The 26829-nt window shown below is 35.7% G+C and overlaps 1 protein-coding gene across 4 annotated transcripts in view; it reads right to left on the bottom strand.

Annotated features, from left to right (window-relative positions):
• ERCC8 (ERCC excision repair 8, CSA ubiquitin ligase complex subunit) overlaps positions 1-26829 on the bottom strand; it is a 60601-nt gene that overhangs the window by 18122 nt on the left and 15650 nt on the right. For 3 of the 4 annotated variants that reach the window (XM_032404369.1, XM_032404371.1, XM_032404372.1), the window contains exons 4-9: positions 24779-24902; positions 13110-13191; positions 12012-12080; positions 10767-10845; positions 9005-9105; positions 7367-7491 (exon numbers count right to left, since the gene is read on the bottom strand). In XM_032404369.1, coding sequence (XP_032260260.1) covers positions 7367-7491; positions 9005-9105; positions 10767-10845; positions 12012-12080; positions 13110-13191; positions 24779-24902 — 580 coding nt within the window. The remainder of the gene's footprint in view (positions 1-7366; positions 7492-9004; positions 9106-10766; positions 10846-12011; positions 12081-13109; positions 13192-24778; positions 24903-26829) is intronic. The other variant, XM_032404370.1, reaches the window with a different exon arrangement.

Raw genomic sequence — 26829 nt, 5'->3', positions numbered from 1 at the left:
ACAGATGAATGGATAAAGAAGAGGTGGTATATATATACAATGGAATATTATGCAGCCATCAAAAGGAATGAGATCTTGCCATTTGCAACGACGTGGATGGAACTGGAGGGTATTATGCTGAGCGAAATAAGTCAAACAGAGAAAGACATGTATCATATGACCTCACTGATATGAGGAATTCTTAATCTCAGGAAACAAACTGAGGGTTGCTGGAGTGGGGGGTGGGGTGGGAGGGATGGGGTGACTGGGTAATGGACACTGGGGAGGGTATGTGTTCTGGTAAGCGCTGTGAATTGTGCAAGACTGTTGAATCTCAGATCTGTACCTCTGAAACAAATAATGCAATATATGTTAAGAAAGAAAAAAAGAAGAAGAATGTAGCAGGAGGGGAAGAATGAAGGGGGGGAAATCGGAGGGGGAGAAGAACCATGAGAGACAATGGACTCTGAAAAACAAACTGAGGGTTCTAGAGGGGAGGGGGTTGGGAGGATGGGTTAGCCTGGTGATGGGTATTGAGGAGGGCACGTTCTGCATGGAGCACTGGGTGTTATGCACAAGCAATGAATCATGGAACACTATATCTAAAACTAATGATGTAATGTATGGGGATTAACATAACAATAAAAAAATTAAAAAAGAGAAAAGAGAAAAAAAAATAAAAAAATAAAAATATATGTAAATCCCTAATAATTTTATAATAACTCTACAGCTTATATAGTAATTAAAAATCGTAATTATGAAAATTATGCAGGAAATAAGGATAAAAACTAAGTATAAAAAAAGCACAGAACACAAGTAGTGTGTATACAACTGCAACTTTCTATAATTACATATTTAGGACAAAAAATAAAAATTCTGCACCTGTACGCCAAAGGTGCGAGCCCAACATCAGCATCTCCTCTGCAGTTTGAAAGGAAAATTCCAGGTCTTATCCCAATCCTACTGAACAAGAATCTTCATTTTAATAAGATAACTAGGTGATCTAAAGGCTCATCAAAGTCTGAGAAGCTTTGGGCAAAAGAAATTGATAGTGCTGAAATTATCCTGCTGATAATTTAGATAAAGCAGTTTAGGGCAGGTGTAAAACCAGTAGCTAAACATTTGAGAATTATCAGCAGGAAGATCACCAAAGACTCCAAATGCTATGGCTAACACTAGAATTTAGACAGACAGTGATTTACCTTTTTGTCTTTTTATAAAGGTCAGTTGGGAGAGTGTGTGTATATATATTTGTAAATATATATAAACAGGGGCGCCTGGGTGGCTCAGTTGGTTAAGCACCCGACTCTTGACTTTGGCTCAGGTCATGATCTCAGTGTTGTAGGATCAAGCCCTGTGTTGGGCTCTGCGCTCAGCAGAGTCTGCTTGAGAGTCTCTCTCTCCCTCTCCCCGTTTGCGTTCTCTCTCTAAAATAAATAAATAAAATCTTTAAAATAAATAAATAAATATAAACAAACAAACACTGAGGACCAAATGGATATATGCTGATCATCTGGGGTCACTACACTTGCCTTACCCCCCCTTCGGGTTAACATGTGACAGAAATGAGTGTATGCATTCAGCTATCCCACTGCAGCAGTGGTAGAACGAAACATTAAAATATTACACTTAAATTCGGTAGACTTGGTTTGTAGAAACCCACTCCACTCCCCACCCACCTTTTCTTTTCTTTTGCCTCATATGAGTAATGAATGACTTAGCCTCTGAGTTTCATTATTTTAATCTGTTAAATAGAAATAGGATCATTTACCAGAGTTACTATGAAAAAATCAGATGAAATAATGCACATGAGAGACCTAGAACAGAAAGGTATCCAGTAAGTCCCTAGATTTATTAATTCCCATATATATTTAAAAGTGTAAGTCATTTGCATCTTCTGATCCTGTATGTGTAACTATTTGTGGAATGATGGTGGGGAAGGAGAATGGAGAAAAAACACACATCTTAACTAGAAATTCTCTGCTCCTGTTAGAAAAATTTTGAACTGCTAGACTGTGATGGCCTTATTCACATTTATCAGAGGACCTAGCTATAAGGTCTGAGTTCTTTCCACTCTACCACATTCTTTCCCAAATATGAACTGGAAAGTATTAAATGAGGTATGAATACTGAACTAGCTCTTTAACTCTTGTCTTCGTCCTTAGGCATCCCCACTCCATCCTGCAACTTACAATCCTGTTAATCTTTGTAAATCACTGCTGTGATCAAATCATTTGTGGACTCAAAGTCATCAGTATCTTTTCAATACCTTTGGAATAAAATTCTAATAATGGATTAAGGAAAGGAATGATCTACCATTCACTAATGCTCACTGTGTGTCATACATTATACTAGCTGATTGTCTAAGGTTCCCATTTTATGACTATGTATGCTTACCAACGTATAGTAAATAACATGATGTATATTATTATGAAAGTACTATAGAAGAGAGGCTACTTTTGGCTATGATGTCTTAAAGGTGGTATGTATAGGCTTTGAAAAGATTTTGATAGTGGAGGAAGATACTGGATTTTGGATAATGATGATGGCAAATCCAACTCCCTATCCCTTTTACTGTTCTGGGAAATATATACATCTAGTCATTAAATGAATACCTATAGTGACACAGAGATTCCATCACAAGGCAGCTTATTTTATTGTCAAACAATGATCAGCATAATGATAATAATGACATAATTTTTTTTTTTTAATATTTTATTTATTTGACAGAGAGAGACACAGCGAGAGAGGGAACACAAGCAGGGGGAGTGGGAGAGGGAGAAGCAGGCTTCCCGCCAAGCAGGGAGCCCGATGTGGGGCTCGATCCCAGGACTCTGGGATCATGACCTGAGCCGAAGGCAGACGCTTAACGACTGAGCCACCCAGGCACCCCAATAATGACATAATATTTACTGAGTGCCAACATTTGCTGTAAATATCAATGTACTTAATGTTTTACACGTGTTATTTCATGTAATACTCAAAACAATAGTATGAGATTGTTACACAATCTATGGGATTATTACACAAAAAGAAAACATTTAGAAAGGTTAACTGTTTTGATCAAGATCTTTGGGATAACAAATGACAGAATCAGAAACTAAATCTAGACTGCACTAATCAAAAACCACTATGTCACACTGTTGTAAATTATTTTTCCTTCATTCCATGAAGTGATGATCACAGTACATTCTACTACAAGTGAGCACTGGGTACTTGGAAGCATCTAAGCTAGATGAGAGGAGTTACAGAAAGGCTGTGTCTGAGATGAACCTTGAAAGTGAGAAGCAGCTAGGACAGGAAGGAGAACATTATTCCAAAGCAAAGGCAGGAGTCTGTGCCTCAGAATGGAAGGGCAAGAGAGCAAGGTATTTTTAAAGACCTCTAAGTAGTTTAGTAACGACAGAGAAAAATATGGGGAAGTGGCAAGACCTAAAGCTGGTAAGTTAGAAGATATAACTTATGAAGTTTTTGTGCGCAACAGGCAAAAGCATCCGGTTTTAATAACCTAGAAGTACTGCGTTAACAGTGAAAGACTTTTACGGGGAGATAAGTTTGGGAAAAGTTAGAAGAATGTTATAGTAATTAACTAGAGAGATCATGAGGACCCAGAGTGAGGCTGGAAGGGAAGAAATAGACGAAAAAAACTAAGAAGGAAGAATTAAGAGGATGCGTAATTGATTTCATACATGGGACAAGGGGCAGGGAAGAATAAAGGATAGACTTCCAATTTCTAGACATTGGTCATAGTGAATGGTAATACCAGTAACTTAAACAGTCAACACCAGAAGAGCTATTATGAATTTTTTGTTCTTTTGTTGTACCAAAAGCTCTCTCTCTGTGCATTTTCCCTGCAACTACTTGTTACATTCTCTAAGGCAACCTCAAGGAGCCTCCAAGATAATCCATTAAGGTATGAGAAGAAAACATGAAAAGTTCTATTTTTAATCTCATTTTTATTTAAAAAATAAGAAATTAACCTTTGATTAAACACAGGTTCACAACAGTATTTGTATGTAACTTATAAATAATTGTACACCTATTAGAAGCATGCACTTATACATCTTTTTAAAATTTATTTTATTTTTAATATTCCAAGTAAAAATTTATTGACATCCTAAGAATCCTTACACATTTAATTCTGCTTCTAATTTATCACAGGAATTACTTCTCCAAAATGTTCATCACAGCTGGGTTGAAAAAGTGTTTGGGAAATGTGGCAATGTTGTTTTTATAAATATACCACATTACAAAACAACAAGCAGCAAAAGCTACTGAGGTAGGTCCAGAACCTTTAGTCAGAATGGGGAGGAAGAAGAGTAGTATCTCTGAAGTAGCAGAATATCTAATTCCCAGATCAAAAGTAAAGGAAATTACCCAAAGACAACATTAAAAAATAAGCTTCAGAAGTTTCCGAAGAAAACAAATATATTTATAACTTTAAGGTTAGGATTAGATAAATAAAGTTTTCTTATTTAACTTATGTCTTTTTTCTTGATATTTATTTTTAAGATTTAGAAGTTTCTACTGAAGAGGAAAAAGAGATGTAAAGATGGATCCCTCTTAAAAGCAAAAAGGAAGCATAAAAAAACACATAAAGAGAAGCATAAAATGGGAGAACTGGCTATGCCAGAGTACTATCAAAGTAAGTTGATGGTACAAATTCTATTGTTGCCAATGGACACAATCCATATACATCTGAGCCTGGGTGGCTCAGTCAGTTAAGTGTCTGCCTTTGGCTCAGCTCATGGTCTCAGGGTCCTGGGATTGAGCCCTGTGTCGGGCTCCCTGCTCAGTCGGGAGCCTGCTTCTTCTTCTCCCTCTGCACCAATCCCCCCGGCTCCCGCTCATGCTTGCTCGCTCACTCTCTCGCTTACTCTATCACAAATAAATAAAAAAAAAAAAAAAAAAAGAAACTAACAAGGGTACTACCAAAAAGGCAACATCACACAATAAAAATAGTTATTTATGGTATACCTATTACTTAACAGATATTTAATTATTTACTACTCTTTTCATACTTCCATTTTATCCTTAAAATTACTGTTTAGGTACATAATAACCCCAATTTACAAGACAGAGACACTACAACTCTGACCATAGTCCTTCATAAGGTCACCTTAAATAAACTGACTAATGTCCCATATTACTAAATGGCAGGACTGGAATCAGTTTCCAATTCTGTCTGACAGCACTTTAATACTTGAAGACAGTGTGTTTCCACTGAGAGTTACTTTTTCTGGGATTGATGTCCCCAGTTCTTTTAAGTGTCCTCTGGAGGTGAGTTTCTGGGCTATTCTAGTCCCCTCTGCATGAATGACTACTTAGATCAAGTCAATTTTAAAAGGTATTATCCATTCCAAACACACTATTCAAGAAGTAGACTTACTACTAGCAAAAACCCTTAAGGCATGAGTATCACCTTCAAGGAGAGAAAAATGTAATAGAATCACACTAACAATTTATATATATAGTCAATACCCTTTATACTTATCACATTCACCTTTGATGCACATGCCAACCCACCTTTCCAAAGTGACCCCATCACATCACCACTCAAAGGCCTTTAGTGGCTTTCCATTTCACCCAGAGAAAAAGCCTAAGCCCTTACAAAGGCCTACAAGCCTATATCCTCTGGTGTCTGGTTCCTTCTGTTCCTCATCTCCTAGTACTCTCCCCCTGCTTCCTCTATTTCAACACAAGAGCCTCTTAGATGTTCCCTGGGTATTCCAAGTATGCTCCTGCCTCAGGGTCTTTCTACTTTCTTCCTTCCTCTGCCTGGAATGCTTGCCTTCCCAGATATCTGATGGCTCACTTCATTTCCTTCAGGCCAAATATCGTCTTCTGAGTGAAACATACCCTGACTGCCCTATGTAAAACTGCAACTCCAACTTCCCATTATTTTCTATGCTACTTTCCTTGCTTTGCTTTTCTTCAGAGCACTTGCTACATCTAAAATATATTTTATCCATCCATTTATTGACTGATGGATGGATGTCTTTCTTCCTCTCCCTAGAATATAAGTTCCATGAGGATAGGACTTCTCTGTTTTGTCTGCTGCTGTATAATAGTGTCTGGAAAACAGGATATGCTCAATAAATACTTATTAAATAAATGAATAAAATGAGAAAAGAAAGGTGTGACCTGATTAGAAACATGATACAAATATAATGAATGGAAGATTCTAAAGTAAAATTTGCAATGCCTGAGTTTCTAGTCTGAGATATGATGGAGAAGCACTTCATAAAGTACATGAGAGATTAGCAAACTCTAATCTAGTATGAACAATTTTCACCTTATAGTAAAATTAGAATTTAATAAAAGAAATGATCTTTAGAGTATCTAAAAGAGAATTACTTAGAAAGGAGGTTAAAGAAAGGAAGATGAAATGGGGCACCTGGCTGTCTCAGTCAGAAGGGCATGTGACTCTTGATCTAGGGGTTGTTGAGTTTGAGCCCCGTGCTGGGGGAAGAGAGTACTTAAATTAATAAATAATTAATAATTATAATCAATACCTACCTTAAAGCATTAAATAAATGCTATGAGGTGTTTGGTATAATCACCATTATGTCTCATTTCCTCATGTGTAAAATGGGTATTATAACAGTAACTACCTTCACAGTATTGATTTGATGATTAAATAAGACCCTATATGCTTCAGTACATGTTACATGTTAATTTTTATTAACACTGTATCTGACTAATTTTTATTAACACTTAATAAATATTAGCTATTACTATTACCACCAAAATACAAACTTATTAGCTTATTCTGAAAGTTATTAAACCACAGGTACACCTGGTAAGGAGCATAACATAAATTTTTAAAAAGTGTTAGAAATTAAATACCACATAAGAATCTAGCACATTTAAAACACATTTACTCCAGTATTAAAGTACCATATGTTCTGGTACTATAACATTCATCTTAGATTTTGTTTACAAGTCATATATAGTATAAAATTTGACTATAACTTTAATTTATATCAGTTCTCAATCTTTTATTCTTCTCCAATACACCTGAGAAATATGGCACACTCACATTATGCACAGTAGAGCAATAATTCTCCACAAGTGGGGAGAATGTGGTGGGGGCATGGTAGGGTGGGCTGTCCTGTGTTGAGAGTTATTAGTTCACTAATAGAAAAATATAAAAAGAAAATTGGAATACAGAGACAAGAAAAGAGTTAAATCTACAGAAGGACACCAAGTGTATTTCACAGATCCATTTTTTAAATATATATTCAAAAGGTTAGAGGGGCACCTGGCTGGCTCAATCAGTAGAGCATGCAATTCTTGATCGCAGGGTTGTGAGTTCAAGCCCTACACTGGGTGTAGATTACTTTAAAAAAAAAAAAAAAAGTTGGAGATATTTAAAATCTCTTACTAGTGTGTTTTCTCCATTGGAACTATTCCAAAGCCTCATTCGATTATCCGTACCAACAGTAAGGAGATGAAGCCCATCACTTGTAAAACATAAGCCATTAACTTTCCCATTATGAGCAGTGTTTGCTGCAATGAAAAATACAATTCAGTTAATCTATTCTTGTATTCAGCACACACTTAATGCTTGATGATACAGTTATTTAAACATATTAAAGGACAACTATCTGAATTACTTAAAATATACAAGTTGATTATATTTGGATTATTTGAATATCATAAGCTATATAAATTAGAACCATAAAAATGGAGAAAAACAGGAAAACTAAAGAGAAAGAAATCTTGCCAAATATAATTTTTCTTCAGAGAGTAAGCTGTGCTGTCCAACTCAATTAAATGCATGCCTAACACTAAATTTTTAAATTAAACACCTTCGGGGCGCCTGGGTGGCTCAGTCGTTAAGCGTCTGCCTTTGGCTCAGGTCATGATCCCAGGGTGCTGGGATCGAGCCCTGCATCAGGCTCCCTGCTCGGCGGGAAGCCTGCTTCTCCCTCTCCCACTCCCCCTGCTTGTGTTCCCTCTCTCGCTGTGTGTCTCTCTGTCAAATAAATAAATAAAATCTTTAAAAAAAATAAATAAATAAAAAATAAATTAAACACCTTCCAAATTTCTCATATACTATTTCCATTTTTTATCTAAAAATCATTCCATGGACTATTAAAAATCAGTCATACTAGTATTTACTATTAAAAAAAAAAAACTTCAGTAGGGAAAGAATAAGTGTTCTAGTTTCATTCAAAATTTGTATTACTTTCAAAATAACCAAATTTGAGAAAGCATAATTCTCAAGAGCCTGATTAATTAAAAAAGATTATTAAAACAATCACAAAAATGTATATAGTTCATCCTAAGATTTTTCTGGTCCACAATTAATTCTAAATCAGAATCTTATCCTATACAGAAATTAAATTCTAGGGGCACCTGGATGGCTCAGTCAGTTAAGTGTCTGACTCTTGATTTCATTCAGGTCATTATCTCAGGGTCCTGGGATGGAGCCCCACGTCAGGCTCTGCCCTCAGCTAGGAGTCTGCTTAGGATTCTCTCTCTCCTTCTCCCTCTGCCCAACGCCTGCTTGTAAACGCATGCATGCGCACTCTCTCTCTCAAATAAGTAAATAAAATCTTAAAAAAAAAAAAGGAATTGAATTCTATTGGAAAAAAGCAATTGAGGTACTTTATCACCTGGATAGCAGCTGACACATTTAACACAATTTGCAAATTCTATTTTCATACAATGGCCACAAAATGTTACTATTCCTTCGATTTATTGTAGCTTCCTAACGTGGCAATGAATTTGTATTAGTTGACTTCACTGGAGAAAAAAAGTAACAAATTAATTCAGAAAAGTTTCTGCATTTGAAAATTTAGGGGTAGATAAAATGTCATACTTCTTTGTATCTTGAAGAAAGACAACCATAATTTAGTTATGTATTTTTAGAAATCAATTTATTGTGAATGCCATTTTTTAAATCATAAAATTTGCAACTTGTCAATATACATTAATTACTTGGTTTCAATTAAAAATTTTTAATATAAAAAATACTATCATTGGCATATTTCTATATTAATGTATTCTTCATTACCTGATTCAACAGCTTGTGACTTTTTTCCATTATGCTGATCAAGAGTAATTAAACATCCTGATGCTCTTCTCACATCCCATAATTTTACTCTACTGTCAGCACTAAGAAGAAATAAATGTTACATTGACATATATAGCTAGGACAGTGACTGTACTCTTCACCTACCTTTACAGTATTACGGCACACAGAAGTCTCAGTATATTAGTGCAAATATATTTGTACTTTTGGGTTGTTGAACTTTTGCCTTTTCATCAAATATTCAAAATCAGTAGTAGCAAAAAGCAGTGAAAAAAATAGCCAAAAAAAGGGTAACTTTTTTAGATCACAAGAACAGAATTCTGCTGATTTTTATTTTGTTTTTAATGGTTCCTCTGACAAAACTAGATAGTTTTGGAGCTTGTCCCTTAGCAAGTTTGTTAATACATCCTTTCTATTGTTTGTTATTCAAATGTTTTCTAGACAATCAAGCAGCTAACTAATTTTACTTTAAGAATTCATTTGGCATGAATTTGGTGTTTTCTTTTTATATGAAAAAATTAAGGTGAATAATAAGGACAATACATTTATATTTGGTTTCCTATACTCAAATCAATCTTTACCAGATATACAAGAACTAACTTTAATGTCTCTTAGAAATCTGGCACTTACTTTTATTTTACCTCAAGTAAGTGAAAAGAATAAAGGCAAAAAACCATGATCACATATCAATTTCAATTTCAACTACTCCTAAAGAAAATATAAATCAGTTTAACTAATGCTATCATGTTCTCAAAAAAGACCTCAACAATATTCTAACAAATTGGGTTTATCCAGGCCCCTTTAATTAGAAAGAGCAATACAATGCACTTTATAAGCCTATTTCTAACTTATAAATCTATTTTTTTTCATAGATACAGGGCTTATCTCTTCCTGTAGTCTTGATTCTTTTCACAGATCACCATCAAACCTAGCCAATTAGAATAGCAAGCAAAAAGCTAGCATTTCCCATTTTCAAAATGGTTTTCTTTCTTTCCAGCTGGGGAAGAAGTCTGCAATGGGATGAGTCTGAGGATTTAAGTACTTTCTGAAACAGCTAAGATTTGGACTTACCTGATTACTAGCATTGATTACTAGGTCCATTCTCATACTGATTCAAATTCCTGCAGTACTCTGAGAACTGAAAGCCTCTTAGCTTCCCCATGGTTTGAGGAAAACCAAGTTAGGCATGAACAATATAAATTCGCCCTATCATGGACCCACAACCAGCACCTAGCTTTTCACCTTCACACCTCTTTAGGCAGCCTTCTAACAGCTACATTCTAGACTTGTTCTACTTCAGAAAGCATAGATCTCAGTATCACATTCTGTAAACTATTAACAGAAGCTTCTCTGGGGACTAAACTGCTTGGCTCAAGGTAGGCGGTCATCATTAAATATTATTAAATTGAATCAAGGAATAAATGTTGAATCAGATTCAAAATAATCTGTATTAAAGAAAATGAAATGCTACTGTTTTAAAATTAAGTCTTACACTTGGGTAGAAAAAAATGACAACACAGTTTTTTTATGGGTAGTACTAGCAAATTTGCATTGCTAGAGATTCTCTTGTTTTCTCTGTTTTAAAAGGTGAGCACCTTCAAGATATGTAGTGATAGGACTAAAAAACAGTAACTCAATTATTTAAAGGGCCTAATTAATAACTAAATATGCACCTCATAAAAAAGTATTTTCAAAATTTTTATCATTAATTATTAACTTCAAAACCAAATAATTTGCATGTTACCTTGCAGTTGCCAAGACATATTCACAACGTGGTGACCAGGAAACTGCCATTATTTCTTGTCTGTGACCTGCAAATATAACTGTATGAAAAGCCTTGTAAAATAGTTGAAAAATCAAAAGATACAGTGTAATATGTCTGATTTTGAAGAAAGTGAAGACTAAATATTAAAAATAAATTGATATGATCATGACTTTTTCACATATACAATAATCTATGTTTAAATATTAATATGAAGTCTGTGGGGCATTTCTTACATGTTATCCCATTATAAATGGCCTGGTTTCACATTGGAAAGAGCAAGTGAGTCTTTCTTTTTTAATACAGCTGTTAGATTAAAAAGTGAATCCACTGTTAAGTAATACAGCTTAAGCTCGTTTACCTGTACCTACCACAAAAAACCACTGCCAACAAACCATACAAATTAAACATTCTAGAGTATAAAAATGGTTTCTAACTTTTCAGAAAGTTATAATAAAAATTTTTGTAAAATTCATGATTGTAGGAAGCATTTGGATAAAAATTTTTTTTCTAGAAAGCACAGGTGATACGTTCATAGAATAATTGACTTCAACATTTTAATTCACTTTTGCCTAAATGAACTATTCAAAGTAGATATTTTCATCTACCTAACTTATATTAATAGAGATTCATGACAATGTAAAACAAATGCTATGCATTTCACCAAATTCTCTTGATATATTATGTGTTTCTCAGGGATGAATAAAAATGTAAATTTCTGAATTATAAGCCATCTTTCCATTATTTAGAATCGATGGTCTAATACTGATAACAAAGTAGCAAAAATATTCAAATTAATATATCTTAACCAAAATATTATTTTAATAGCTTTTTCTAAAATATTTGCATTCAGGAAAAAAAAGCACCTAAATATTAAGAATGTTTACTTAGCCAGAACAATACTAAACAATGCTCATAAGACAAATGTACCAATGTAAGTTTCATAAATAATTTTTTTTTTTAAATGTAGAAATAAGATACGGTTTTCAGCTAGACTTTCCATATCTTTTGAGTTTACCCTATGGCTATTGTTTATATAAATGTCTCCTCAATAGATCAGTTTTATAAGAATAATGCACAGAAGGATCTTTATTTCCCTGTTGACTTTTAACAGCTAGCACAAAATACATCAGTCATGTCAGTTACAAAGAATACATTGTTAGTAATGTTTCTTTTTATTGAACGGTTTACTCAAAGTAGTTGTTGTTTCAAATAAAAAAAAAATACCCTGTAAAATGTGGGAACAGGATCCAGACTTTAAGTCACAAAGTTGTACTTTGGGCCCTCTAGTACCAACTGTAAAAACAAAAACAAAAATGGTTTAAGATAATTTTATTATAAATCACCACCAAAAGGAAACAAGAAACTACCTTATGAATCATGATATCTTCTCTGCATCTACACAGAAATATAAAAAAAGTATGCTAAAAATATACTTCAAATCATTTTTAGTGTTTATAATTAGCAAATGTAATTGCAGTTACACTTTAGTACTAAGAGAGCTCTATTATTGCATTATGTTCTAATGTTTAATTTTGAAATAATTATAGATTCAGAGAAAGTTGCAAAAATAGGACAGAGAGACCCTGTGTACCCTTTACCCATGTTGTCCCAACCATTGTTATGTTAGGTAACTATATCAGAGTATCAAAACCAGGAAATCTGCATTGCTACAATTCTATGCTATTTTATTATATCAAATAATTTTACTTAATGCCTCAGTCTTTCCATATTAATCATATACTTCCAGAGACTCTGGACACAGACTGAGTGGACCTCAAGGACAAGCTAGTGCCTAGCTCTTTCCTGCAGACGATGCAGCTGACTGGTCTCTGCAGGTGAAGATGTTCATGCAGTGCCAAACAAATAATGGAATCCTAGGGACCTGATACCAGATACCAGAAAAACATTTTTTCTTCCTCACACATGAAAATTCTTGTTGTAGGTGCTTTCATAAAACTGGATGTTTAATTTGAATAACACAATCTTAGAGAAAAGAAAATAATTTCCATTTTTTTATTATGTTGAATTGAAAAAGTTGCCAAATTTTGTTCATGTAAAATCTTTGAAACTTCGGTGGTTGAAAATTAACTCCTTAGGGAACAGAAATGTGCTTTCTTAATCTTTGAATCCTAGCCACTAGCACAGTGCCTGACCTGCATAATACCAATAAAATTGAATGTAAATATAGCATATACTTGAGGTTTTTTTTTTTTTTTAAATTGTGATATTCATCTGGGTTGAAATGTCTATATCAAAACTAACTAGGTATTAAAAGGGAGCAAGTTTCAATATGTTGAAAAGCAAAAGAGTACAGGTACAAACCTGCTACCAAACAGTGCTTGGTGGCAACTGGAGACATATGATGACTATAAACGGTTTCTTCAAAATTAAATACATCTGCCGTCTGATAATCAAAAGACATTTAAAAACTGTAAGTTCTAATTATAGTCACAAAAGCAGTAAACATTCTATTTACTTATTTCTACACTGTTACCAATTTTTGAATGACTGTTAGCAATTTATTTGAAGTCAAACACATAGGAATGTGAATTGTGTAAGACTGATGAATCACAGACCTGTACCTCTGAAACAAATAATACATTATATGTTAAAAAAAAGAAAAAGAAGAAGATAGCAGGAAGGGAAAAATGAAGGGGGGGAACTTGGAGGGGGAGACGAACCATGAGAGACTATGGACTCTGAGACACAAACTGAGGGTTCTAGAGGGGAGGGGGGTGGGGGGATGGGTTAGCCTGGTGATGGGTATTAAAGAGGGCACGTATTGAATGGAGCACTGGGTGTTATACGCAAACAATGAATCATGGAACACTACATCAAAAACTAATGATGTAATGTATGGTGATTAACATAATAAAATAAAATTAAAAAAAAAAAGGAATGTGGTACCCTCAAAAACCTGTTAATTTTAAATCGTATGCTATTGAGGTGCCTGGGTGGTTCAGTAGGTTGAGTGTCTGCTTTCAGCTCAGGTCCTGATCGCAGGGTCCTGGAATCCAGTCCCACATTGGGCTCCCTGCTCCATGAGGAGCCTGCTTCTCCCTCTGCCTCTGCCTCTCTCTCTCATGAATAAATAAAATCTTAAAAAAAAATAAATCCTATGTTATTTATTGCACTCTGTCCCTTTTGTGAGAGAAACAGCTTTTCTCTAATAAATTCAAGAGATGAAGAAAAGACAACCACCTGGCTCACCATCTTCCTCTCCACTCCAGTCTGGGGAACTTCATCATCTACACAGGTGATCTAGCTAGTGCTCTGCCTCTCGGTCCCATTCAACCTTAGCTACCATATCCCAGCACTCTCATCACCTACACTCACTCTTCCTTCAAAATCATACATTTCACGTATGTAATGTATGACCACAATCTTCTACCATTTTCAGCTTAGTTTTTCCCAACTACTTCCAAGACATCCGAATAAAACCCGAAACTCTTATCAGTTCCTCCTGTCTTTGCTTTTTTTCCTTCCTTGGTGTGGATACCGAGGTTCAATACTTCATCCACCATATCTTCAACTCCTTTGTCATTAATTCTTTCACTCTGTCAAGACTTCAACCCCGCATGACTCCAAATGTCTGCCTTCTCTGCACCTGTATCCACACTGATCTACACCAGAGGTCAGCAAACTTTTTCTGTAAGGTAAGACTGTAAATATTTTAGGCTTTGAGGACTACTACTCATTTCTGTCATTTCCAACTACTTATTTCTGCCACTGTAGTGTCAAAACAGCCATAGACAAGAAATAACATTTTATTTGCAAAAAGAGGCCAGGGGACCAGACTTGGCCTATGGGCTGCTTAGTAAGCTGACTTCTACTTTAACCCAAGAGAAGAGAATCTTACAGTAAAGCAAACTGGCATCACTATAAAAGATCTTTCATCTCAACTGGGCTTTCAGTACTCACTGCCAGTCCTATTATATTCTATTATATTTCACTACTATTCTCTGCAATATTCACTGCTATTTCAAACTTCCCCACTCTCCATAAACATCACCAGTCGGTCATAACAGGTGATCTGATCTTTGATTACAAAGAGGAAAACAGGAAGTCATTCAATGAGAATTCCTTGAATATCTTATCAACAAACCTACAAACACATTTGCTTCCATTTATCCTTCTCCTTCTTTGTTCCTGTTATCATGGAAAAATCATCCTTCCTCATATTTAAAGTTAATACCCCTACCTGTGTTCAGATGACCATCAGCACTGTTAAAAATCTCATGCTACACATTACCTCCTCTATCTCCAGGATATGTACATACTCTCCCTCCCTACTAGCTCATTCCCATCAGCATTAAAAAATGTTCATGTTTCTTTCATCTTAACAGCAACCCTTTCCTCAAGACAAGAAAACAAAAACCTTTCATCCTATATCCCTAATTAATCTTCTTTCTTCCTCTTTGAATCCAAATTTTGGCTCTAATTTATCTCCCACATATTTCTCAAGTCACCGTAATCTTATTTTTATCTCCACTACTCCCATTCACACTACTCTTCGCATATCACTGATACCTGCCGTCACCAAGTATAGACCCCATCTTACCTAACCTGTCAGTAACATTCAACACAGCTGATTACTCCATCTTCCTTAAAACAATCTCTTTCACTGGTTCCATTCTATCACATACTCCTGATTTTCCTCTTACTCTCTCTGGCTACTCCTCTTTATGTCTTTTGCAAGCTTTGTTGTTCCTTTTCCTGTCCTATTAATCTTGGTCTTCCTAAAGGTTTTGTGCTATGCACTCTTCTCTTCAACTGCCACCTATATGGTGGTGACACAAGTCTGTATTTTCTGTGTAGACCACATTCTTTTTTTTTTTTTTTAAAGATTTTTATTTATTTATTGAGAGAGAGAGAGAGAGCATCAGAGAGAGGAGGGTCAGAGAGAGAAGCAGACCCCCTGCTGAGCAGGGAGCCCGATGCGGGACTCGATCCTGGGACTCCAGGATCATGACCTGAGCCGAAGGCAGTCGCTTAACCAACTGAGCCACCCAGGCGCCCTAGACCACATTCTTAAATACCAGATATGTATAGCTCACTTCCTGGATTATCTTCATTTGGATTTCCTGTGAATCCTTCAAATTTAACAAATCTAAAATTGAACTCAATACCTCCTAATCTTTCTCTGTCTTAGTAAATAACAATTATACTCTACCAAACTGCCCAACATAGAGAACTTAAGAATAATTCTTGGTCTTTTTAAATAATACCTTTATTGAGCTATAGTTGACATACCATACAATTCACTCATTCAAAGTATGTACTTTAATGGTTTTTAGTATACTCACAGAGTTGTGCAATCATCACCAAAATCAATTTTAGAACATTTTTATCACCCCAAAAAGAAACCCCATTCCCATCAGCAGGCACTCCCCATTTCTTCCTACCCTCTCCCTAGGAAACCACTAATCTACTTTCTGTCTCTATATATTAGCCTATTTCTTGATGTTTCAGAGATGGAATTATACAATCTGTGGTCTTTTGCAATCTTTCATTTAACACATTTTCTTTTTTCATTTCACTTAGCATGATGTTTTTAAGGTTCATCCACACTAGCATGTTATCAGTACTTCACTTCTTTCTATTGCCGAGTAATATTCCATTTGATGGCTACCCATTCATCAGTTGATGAATGTTTTATTTGTTTTCACTCTTTGGTCATTTTGAATAATGCCACTATGAACATTTGTGTACAAGTTTTGTGTGAAGTTATGTTTTCACTTTGCTTTGGGTACACACACAGGAGTGGAATTGCTGGGTTATATGCTAAATCTATATTTAACCTTTTCAGACTGTTTTCCAAAACCGCTATACCATTTTACATTCCCACCAGTAATTTATGATTGTTCCAGTTTATCCACATCCTACTCAACACTTGTTATTGTCTTTTTGATTACAGCAATCCTAAAAGGTATGAAATGGTTATCTCACTGTGGTTTGATTTGCATTTCCCTGAAATTCTTGATTTTTCACTATTCCTGATAAGCTAATCAACTTGCAACTCCTGTCAATTCTCTGTAATCCTCTCATATCTATCTATTCCATTGCCATTACCCTAGTCAAGCCATGATCTACTGACTCCTGCCTGGATTACTGCAACCTCCTCCCTGGTCTCTTTGACTCTCCTCTTGCTACCTTCCAACCAATGGGCAACATATCCAGACTCTTTCACCTAAAATGGCAATTTGATGTTTTCATTTTTGGCCACCGCTTAGACTCTTCAAAATCTTGCTTTTTCCCCTAGGAAAATATTCAACCTACTTAATAAAATTAATAAGGCCCCTCATGATACAGACACTGCTTACCTTTTTGGCTTTATCTCTGGCTACTGTCCTTTGGCACTCTAGCCATTGTGAGCACCTTTCAGTTTTTAAAATGTCACATTCACTGTTACCCCAAAGAGTTTTCTCATGTTGTTCCCTCTGACTAGAACTCTCATCCTCTTTCTTTGGACTTGGCCAATTTCTACTCATCATCCTTCATCTCAGCCAAAAGCCAGAGGACCACTTACTCTAGAAAGCCTTCCCTGATTCTCCATAGGTTAGGTGATCCTGCTAAAATACTGTACGCTTTCATCGTTATAGTTCCTTCTGGACTTCACTATTATTTCTTGTTTAATCATTTGTTTTCCTTGCTAAACTGAAACTCCTTGCCATAGGGCAGGGACAATGTTTATTTTGCTTGCCATTGAATCCCCAGCTTTAACATGTAACAGAAATTGAATACATACTGTTGAATATATTCAAGAATCTTAACTCATTTCTAAAGAACATGGGCTAGATACCAACATCTGTATTTTCTGATTTTTGTTCCATTATGCAAAATTCTAAGAAAACTCAGAATGAGAAAAAGTTGTTCTTTACCCTAATGTGTAACAGAGAAGTCTCTAGAGAAGATATTCCTTTAAGCCATATCATGTGCTCAAGCTTTAAACACATTTATGGAAAGCTCAGATGAAGTAAAACTATGATAGATATATAATATGTACATTAATAGGAAAAGTTAGTGGCAGGGATAGATGTGGAAAAAGGACAATATCATGCCTTCCTTATTTTTCTTTGTACCTAGCAGATGCACAAGAAATTATTTCTTATTGAATACTTTCAAAGTTCTTATCAATAAAATGCTTTGTCTATTTCAGATAGAACTATGAATTCATGAAATATTATTTTTTTAAGTAATCTCTCCACCCAACGTGGGGCTCAAATTTACAACCCAAAGATCAAAAGTCACATGCTCTACCGACTGAGCCAGCCAGGCACCCCCATGAAACACTATTTTGAGTTGGCAAAAGCATTTATGTTCTGGGGCGCCTGGGTGGCTCAATCGGTTAAGCGGCTGCCTTCGACTCAGGTCATGATCCCAGGGTCCTGGGATCGAGCCTCACATCGGGCTCCCTGCTCAGCAGAGAGCCTGCTTCTCCCTTTCCCTCTGCCTGCCGCTCTGCCTACTTGTGCTATCTCTCTGTCAAATAAATAAATTTAAAAAAATCTTAAAAAAAAACCAAAAACATTTATGTTCTAAAGAAAATTTGAAATCAAGATGTCTTTTCTTAGAGTTTTAAAAAGAAGTCAATGTTAATCAAAGAAAATGCAAATGTATGGCTTATTAATTTTTAAACCACATTTTTAACTGAAGTGTTAAGTAATAAACATATAGAAAAGTATATAGATCATAAGTATACAGCTCAGTGAATTTTCAGTGTGAATTTTCACAAAGTAACCACCACCTACATTATAACATAGAATGTTACAAACATTATATTACTAACACCCCCAAAAGGCTCCCTACGCCCTTTCAACCCTCACCAAGAAAGATAACCACCATACTGACCTCTATCACTTTAGATTAGTTTTGCCAATTTTTGAATAGGAATTATATATGAAGTACTCTTTTGTGTCTGGTTATTTTGTTCATTATTATGTAAAATTCATACATTTTGTTGATATAGTAGTGAGTGTTCCCTTGCCATTGCTGGATAGTATTCCAATGTAAAATATACCAGATTTCATTTGACTGTTAATGGACATTTGGATTTTCTCCAGTTTTTGGTTATCATGAATAGTGCTGCTATGAACATTCTTGTAAACGTCCCTTGGGGGGCGCCTGGGTGGCTCAGTTGGTTAAGCGACTGCCTTCGGCTCAGGTCATGATCCTGGAGTCCCGGGATCGAGTCCCGCATCGGACTCCCTGCTCAGCAGGAAGTCTGCTTCTCCCTCTGATCCTCCCCCCTCCCATGTTCTCTCTCTCTGTCTCATTCTCTCTCTCAAATAAATAAATAAAATCTTTAAAAAAAAAAAAAAAATCCCTTGGCACACATACGTATGCATTTATATACTCAAAAGTGTATCTTCTGGATAACAAGAAACCCACATATTTGGTCTCAGTTGATACCAAATATGTGTACCAACTGTAATCTCATCAGCAACAGATACACTTGTTATTTTTATCAGACCCTTTAATTTTAGCTATTCTGGAGGATATACAGAGGTACCTCGTTGTGGATTTAATTAAAATATCCAGATGCTCAATTAATAAAGTTGAATGTATTTATTTATTGGCTATTTAGATATCCTCTTTTATGAAGTGTCTAAGCAAATGTTTTGCCTAGGGGCACCTGTGTGGCTCAGTTGGTTGAGCACCTGACTCTTGATTTCTGATCCTGAACTCAGGGTCCTGGGAATAGAGCCCCATGTTGGGCTCTGTGCGCAGCATGGAGTCTGCTTGTCCTTCTTCCTTCCCCTCCCTTGCTCTCTTTCTCTGTCTCTCTCTCTCACTCTCAAATAAATAAAATCTTTAAAAAACCGTTCTGCTGCCTAGTTCTCTATGGGCTTCCAGTCTTTTAATTTTCTATTTTTTATATAAGTTATATATGTCTTTTTAAAGATGTATGCATCTGTCACATATACCCTACTTCACGGCTTACTTTTTTACTGTCTTAATGTTTTTTGATGAATAGAGCTTTCTAATCTTAATGTAGTTCAATTTATCAATCTTTCTCTTTTTCGTTTAAACCTTTTGTGTTTTTACCTATCTTGAACCATGAAGATATTTTCTGTTTTTTTTTCCTTTAAGTTTTATTGTTTTCTTTTATATTTTTATACCTGTAATTTACCTGAAATTGGTAGATTTCTGTCTGTTGTGGGGTATGGTAAAGATTATGTTTTTTTTTTTATATGGATACCTAGTTGATCCAGCACCATCTGTGGAAAAGGCCATCACTTCCCCAGTGCACTGCAGTGTTACTTGTGTCATAAATCAAATGATAGTATATGTATAGGTGTGCTTCCTGATTATCCTGTTCCACTCTTTGTTTTTTTCACTTGTACTGATATCACACCATTTAGTGTAATTAAATTTATGGTAAGTCTTAGTCAGTCCCCTTCCATAAAAGAATCCTGTGAATATATTGATTAGAAATGCACTGATTCTATAGATCACTCTGGGTAAAACTGGTATCTTTACGATACTGAGGCTTCTAATTCCTGAATATAGTATATCCCACCATTTATTTAAATCTTGTGTCATTAATATTCTATAGTTTTCTGTGTGGTGCTGAGTGGTCTTGTATACTTTTCAATTTCTTACTAGGAATATGATGATTTTTGATGCAATTGTCAATGATACTACTTTCGAAATTCATAATATGTTGTGTCTAAAATTCAGAAATGCAACTGACCTTATATCCAGCAACTTTGCTAAGTTTACTCATATTAATTTTAATAATTAGCTAGAGATTCTTTTGGATTTTCTATGCTCATAATCATGTGATGAATGACAGTTTAAATTCCTTTCATTTCTTTTTTTGCCTTATTGTACTGCCTAGGACTTCCCATATAATGTTAAACAGAGGGGATAATAGAGATAACTCAAAGGGAAAGCTTTCAATAATTTACCAACAAACAAAATGTTTGCTTTAGGTGTGTTTTTAAAAAATAGATAGACCTTACCAAATTAAGGAATTTCCCTGCTGTTCCTAGTATGTTAAGAATTTTTGAAGAATCAGGAATGAAGATTGACTTTTATTATAAAGTATGATGCATTTTTTGACAAACTAAATATAAAGGCAAAGTATCTCAACATAATAAAGGATACACACACACATAGGTGGTAAGCCCACAAGCTAATTTCATCTCTTCTTCAACAATGAGAAACTTAAAGTTTCTCCTCTAAGATCGTTTTTTCCTCTAAGATCAGGAACAAGACAAAGATGCCAGTACCTCACCACTTTTATCAACTTGGCATTAGAAGTCCTAGCCAGGGGCACCTGGGTGGCACAGTCAATTAAGCTTCCAACTCTAGGTTTCGGCTCAGGTCACGATCTCAGGGTCACGGGATTGAGCCCCATGTCGGGGTCCATGCTCAGTGCGGAGTATGCTTGAGGATTCTCTCCCTTCCTCTCCCTCTGCCCCTCCTGCTCATGCTCTCTCTCTCGCTCTCTAAAATAAATAAATAAAACTTAAAAAAAAAAGAAAAAAAGAAAAAGAAGTCCTAACCAGGGCAATGAAACAAGGAAAAAAAGCATAAAAACTGGGAAGGAAGAATTTGAACTGTCTCTATTTGCAGATAACATGATAATATGTATAAAAAACCCCAAAGACTCCACCAAACACCTCTTTGAACTAATAAATTCAATAAAGCTGAAAGATATAAAATCAATATATAAAAATCTGTTGTGTTTCTATACACCAATAATGAATTATCAAAAGAGAGATTAAGAAAATAATCCCACTTACAGCTGCATCAAAAGGAATAGAATACCTAGAAATAAATTTAACCAAGTAGGTAAAAGATATGTATACTGTAAACTATCAGATATTGATGAAAGAAACCGAAGACACAAATAAATGAAAGGATATTCCATGCTCACGGATTGCAAGTGTTAACACTGTTAAAATGTCCATACTACCGAAAGCAACCTGCAGATTCAGTGTAAGTGCTATCAAAATTCCAATGGCATGTTTACAGAAACAGAAAAAAAAAAATCTTAAAATTTGTATGGAACACCAATCCCAAATAGCTAAAGCAATCTTGAGAAAGAAGAAAAAAGCTACAGGTATCATACTTCTTGATTTCAAACTATTTTACAAAATTACAGTAATCAAAACAATATGGTATTGGAATAAAAACAAACACACTGATCAACAGAACAGGATAGAGAGCCCAGAAATAAACTCATGCATATATGGTCAATAAGAGGAGGAGCCAAGAGTGTAAATGGGGAAAGGATAGTCTCTTCATGAAATAGTATTAGGAAAATCAGACAGCAATAGGCAAAAGAATGAAACTGGATCACTTTCTTACACCACATACAAAAATAAATTACAAAATAGGTTAAAGACTTGAAGAGTGCCTGGGTGGCTAAGTTGGTTAAGTGTCCAACTCTTTTTTAAAGATTTATTTATTTATTTATCTGAGAGAGAGAGAGAGAGAGAGAGAGCATGAACAGTGGGGAGAGGCAGAGGGAGAAGTAGGCCCCCCTCTAAGCAGGGAGCCCGATGCAGGGCTTGATCCCAGGACCCCGAGATCATGACCTGAGCCAAAGGCAGACGCCCAACTGACTGAGCCACCCAGGCACCCCAAGTGTCCAACTCTTGATTTCAGGGTCGTGAGTTGGGCTCCAAATAAGTCCTTAAAAACTATTAAAGACTTGAATGTAAGACCTGAAACTATAAAACTCCTAGAAGAAAACAAAAGCAGTAAGCTCCCTGTTACCAGTCTCTGAGTGATGATTTTTTGGATTTGACACCTAAAACAAAGGCAACAAAGGGAAAATAAACAAGTGGAACTATACATCAAACTAAAAACTTCTGCACAGCAAAGGAAACCATCAACAAGATAAAAAGACAACCTGCTGAATGGGAGAAAAAATTTGCAAATCATGTGTCTGATACGGGGTTAATATCCAAAATATATAAAGAACTCATACAATCAATAGCCAAAAAACCATTAACTCTCCAATTTAAAAATGGGCAGAGGAAGTGAATAGGCATTTTTCCAAAGAAGACACACAAATGGCCAACAGGTACATGAGAAAGTACTCAACATCACTAATCATCAGGGAAATGCAAATCAGAACCACAGTGAGCTGTCACCTCTCACTTGTTAGAATGGCTATTATCAAAAAGACAAGAGATAACAAGTGTTGGTCAGGGTTTGGAGAAAAGAGAACCCTTGTGCACTGTTGGTGGGAATGTGAATTGGTACAGCCACTGTGGAAACCAGTATGGAGGTTTCTCAAAAAATTAAAAACAGAACTACCTTATGATCCAGCAACTCCACCTCTGGATATATATCCAAGGGAAACAAAGTCACTATCTTGAAGAGATATCTTCACCTCCATAGTCACTGCATCATTATTTATTATATTTATTTTATATTTATTATAGCCAAGTCATGGAAACAACCTAAGTGTCCATGAGTGTATGAAGAGACAAAGAAGATATGGTATTTTTGTACAATGCAATATTATTCAGCCACAAGAAAGAAGGGTATCTTGCCATTTACGACAACATAGATAGACCTTAAGGGCATTATGCTAAGTGAAATAAATCAGAGAATGATAACTATTGTATATCACTTATATGTGAAATCTACAAAAGTCAAACTCATAGAAACAGAATAAAGTGGTGGTTATGAGGGATTGGTGGGAGAGAGGGGAAACACAAAATGTGGAGATGTTGGTTAAAGGGTATAAAATTTGGACAATTAAGGGACGAAAAAAGTTGCATAGGGAAAGGAACTGGAGGAAGGGACTATAATACAATCAAGATGTGATCAGAAGAGAAAAGGAGATCAATTTAGAGACAGCAAATAATTTAGGTGGAAAAGAAGTAGAAGCTAAGGTTGAGGGAGTAGGGGTTGGGGTTGGGGGAACTGAGAACACCAGGATGAATTTAGACAATGGAAGTCCCTAGAGGTTTTGGGTAGAGACACAATGAAACCACTTTATAATAAGGTTAATTCTGGGGTAGAACTTACCATGGAAAATATGAGAACAAAGTACTGCAGGAATACCACTTACGAGTTTTTAGGAGTAGTCTAGATGTATAGTGTTGGTGAGAGAAAGAGAAGAAAATATGGGAGAGTTTAAAGAAAGAATTGCTAAGATTTGAGGACTAAGTGGATGTGAGGAGTGATCATGTTCAATTCGGAACATATTATATTTGAGATTACCCTATATTCAAATAAGAGAGGTTCAGTAGACAGGTAGAGACATATGGGACTAGAGCTCAGGGAAAGGATTAGCACTAGAAATATAAATTTTAACCAAGTATCATAAAAATTATTTTTTATTATCTTTTTTCTAAAGATTTTATTTATCTATTTGACAGAGAGAGAGAGAGCACAAGCAGGTGGAGCAGCAGGCAGAGGGAGAGGGAGAAGCAGGCTTCCCGCTGAGCAGGGAGCCCAATGCGGGGCTCAATCCCAGGACCCTGGGATCATGACCTGAGCCGAAGGCAGACGCTTAACTGACTGAGCCACCCAGGCGCCGCTTTTATTATCTACCTTTATTATTTAGTGTCTACCTTTACTAGCAATAATATTAGTAACTTTCTTTTCCTTTAAGGTTTTAGGTCAATAGAAGATAAATCCAATTTTCTTCCTTAGATCACTAGACAATAATTTTCAAATAATTAAGATGATAATAATAACTAATATTTTTTGAGCACTTACTATACGCTAACCACTGTTATAGGTACTTTACATATGTCAACATATTTACAACCATTCTATAAGATACAATCACTATCCCCATTCACAGGTGAGGAAATTGAAACACACAGAGGTGTAGTCACTTGCCTAATGTCACAGAGCTAGTCAGCAGCAGAGCCAAGATGTGGACTCAAGCAGTCTAGCTCTCCTCAACCACCACATACATAACATCTTAGCAAATAATCACGCTAAAATGGTTTAGGGTTCAATTCTCCTTCATCTTCTAGAGCTATTTGGAAAGGTTTTAATATACTTACTTGTAATGTATTTGTATCCCACACTTTCAGAGTTTTATCAAATGAGCTTGATGTGAACATGCCGGTATCATGAGGATACCACTGAACAGTCTCCACACTGTATTTGTGAACATCAGGATGGTTTCTACAAAACAGCGATCAAAATTTAGAAATACTTGATTTACGTGAGTTTCAGTACTGATACTGTATTAACAAGTAGCAGTCTCAAGTAGGACAATATGAATGGCCAAACCTAGATCACAGGCCTGCATCCCAGCTCTCCAGAGGACAATGTCCAGGCACCTCTAGTTTCAGGCTTCTGTAGTGTAATGTGGAGGCCCGCTTCCTACTAAGGCTTATTAAATGGGAGACTTCCTATTTCTGTATTTGAGCCTGGAGAAAGTAGCCAGCTACACTGAACCTCTTCATGGGAGAGGGGCAGTGATTTTTCCATACTGGAAAAGATACCCATTCTGGTTTTAGATATGCTTTTCCCAAGTACCATTTATCAGTATTATCATTCTTAGAATTGTTGAACGCCTCACATAGTTCCATGGTATCCCACGCAATATTGCTTCTGATCAAGGAACTTACTCAATGACAAAAGAATGCAATTAATTGGTAGATGTTCAAGGCACCACTCTTATGTAACCCATCACCTGTAGAAGCATGATCCGTTGAAGACTCAAGTTATGATATCAGCTATAATACACTACCTTGTAAGGGTGACATGCTGTCCTAAAGGAAGCAGTATATGCTCTGAACCGGTGATAAATACAGTATATGCGTCACTTTACTAAATTTTAATTCACAAAAACTGGCTGTTAACTAACCCTTATAAGACAATGATGGAAATTTGAACACCAAGTGGATATTTAATATGAGGAATTATTGTGTGAGATAATAAAGTCTCTATTTTTAGAGATATAAACAATAATGAATGAAATAAAATGCTTCTGGGATAATCCTCAGTGGGTGGGTGGGGTTAGAGATGAAACAAGATTGGTTATGACTGATAGTTGTTGAAGCCGTGTGATGGGTACATAATTCACTATACTACTCTCTTCTTTTGTATATGCTGGAAATTTTCCAAAACAAAATAAACAAACAAAAGTTAACAGAAGACTATTGCAATCCTACACAGATAGGACCATCATGAGTTCTGATTCCTTAAGGTGAAGGTTTGGATCAATACAGGATGAAAAGTACCTTAAGCACTTGAATGAATGAGAACATGAAGTAAAGCCTTAAAGTGTTAGTTCTGGCATTGACAGAGCTGCAAAAAAGAAGGACTATAGTGTCTACCCATAATTCCTTTCTATGTCATGTATAATTTATATATTTTAACTGATCTCCCTTTTCTTTCTCTCTCTTGCCTACATTATTTTATATAGGTTAACAACAAACTGAGTCCACAGGTTGCATAATTGGATAAAAGATCATGTAAAACTAGTGAAAAAATGGACATTATCTTGAACTGGAGCTGCATATGGTAATTAAGTAGACTGAGGATCTATCACCTTTGGGGAAAGGGATGATTACATTTTGGTTGTGTAGTGGATACTTGCCTTTTTGGTTGTGGAGTAGATACGTGGAACTTTTTTTTTTTAAGTTGGATCCAAACTCCTCCTATCTGGGGGACATCTCCCTTATTTTATTGCTTCTTGTTACAGAAAGCTAGGGACTCCAGACATTCTCTTTCCCTCTCCCTTGGCAGTAAGGGCATGGACGTATGGTTTAAGCTTCCCCAAACCTGCCTGGGACTCTAAAACTCCAGCTAGTAATGCAAAACTCAGGGATATTTAACAATTATTCATAGTCATGAAGTTGAGAGTCTGTGTTGGTGACATGTAGCAGAACCCAAGCTAAATTGTTCCTGTGGTGGACTCCAACTGTTGTCTTTGCCTTAGTTTCTCTTACCTTCCGCTCCTTTCCACATTTTATTCCCTTACCTTCCCGCCAGTTATATGAGATACTAAATATCTTTCCAATAAATTTCTGCTTAAAATAAGGAGAACTGATTTCTATTTGCTCCTAAGAACCTTCATGTATACCAAGATTTTCCAGTTATA

This window comes from Phoca vitulina, unplaced genomic scaffold (assembly GCF_004348235.1).
Source record: "Phoca vitulina isolate PV1807 unplaced genomic scaffold, GSC_HSeal_1.0 scaffold6, whole genome shotgun sequence".
In the NCBI taxonomy this organism is placed as follows: domain Eukaryota; kingdom Metazoa; phylum Chordata; class Mammalia; order Carnivora; family Phocidae; genus Phoca; species Phoca vitulina.
This window is presented reverse-complemented; position numbering and strand designations above follow the sequence as displayed.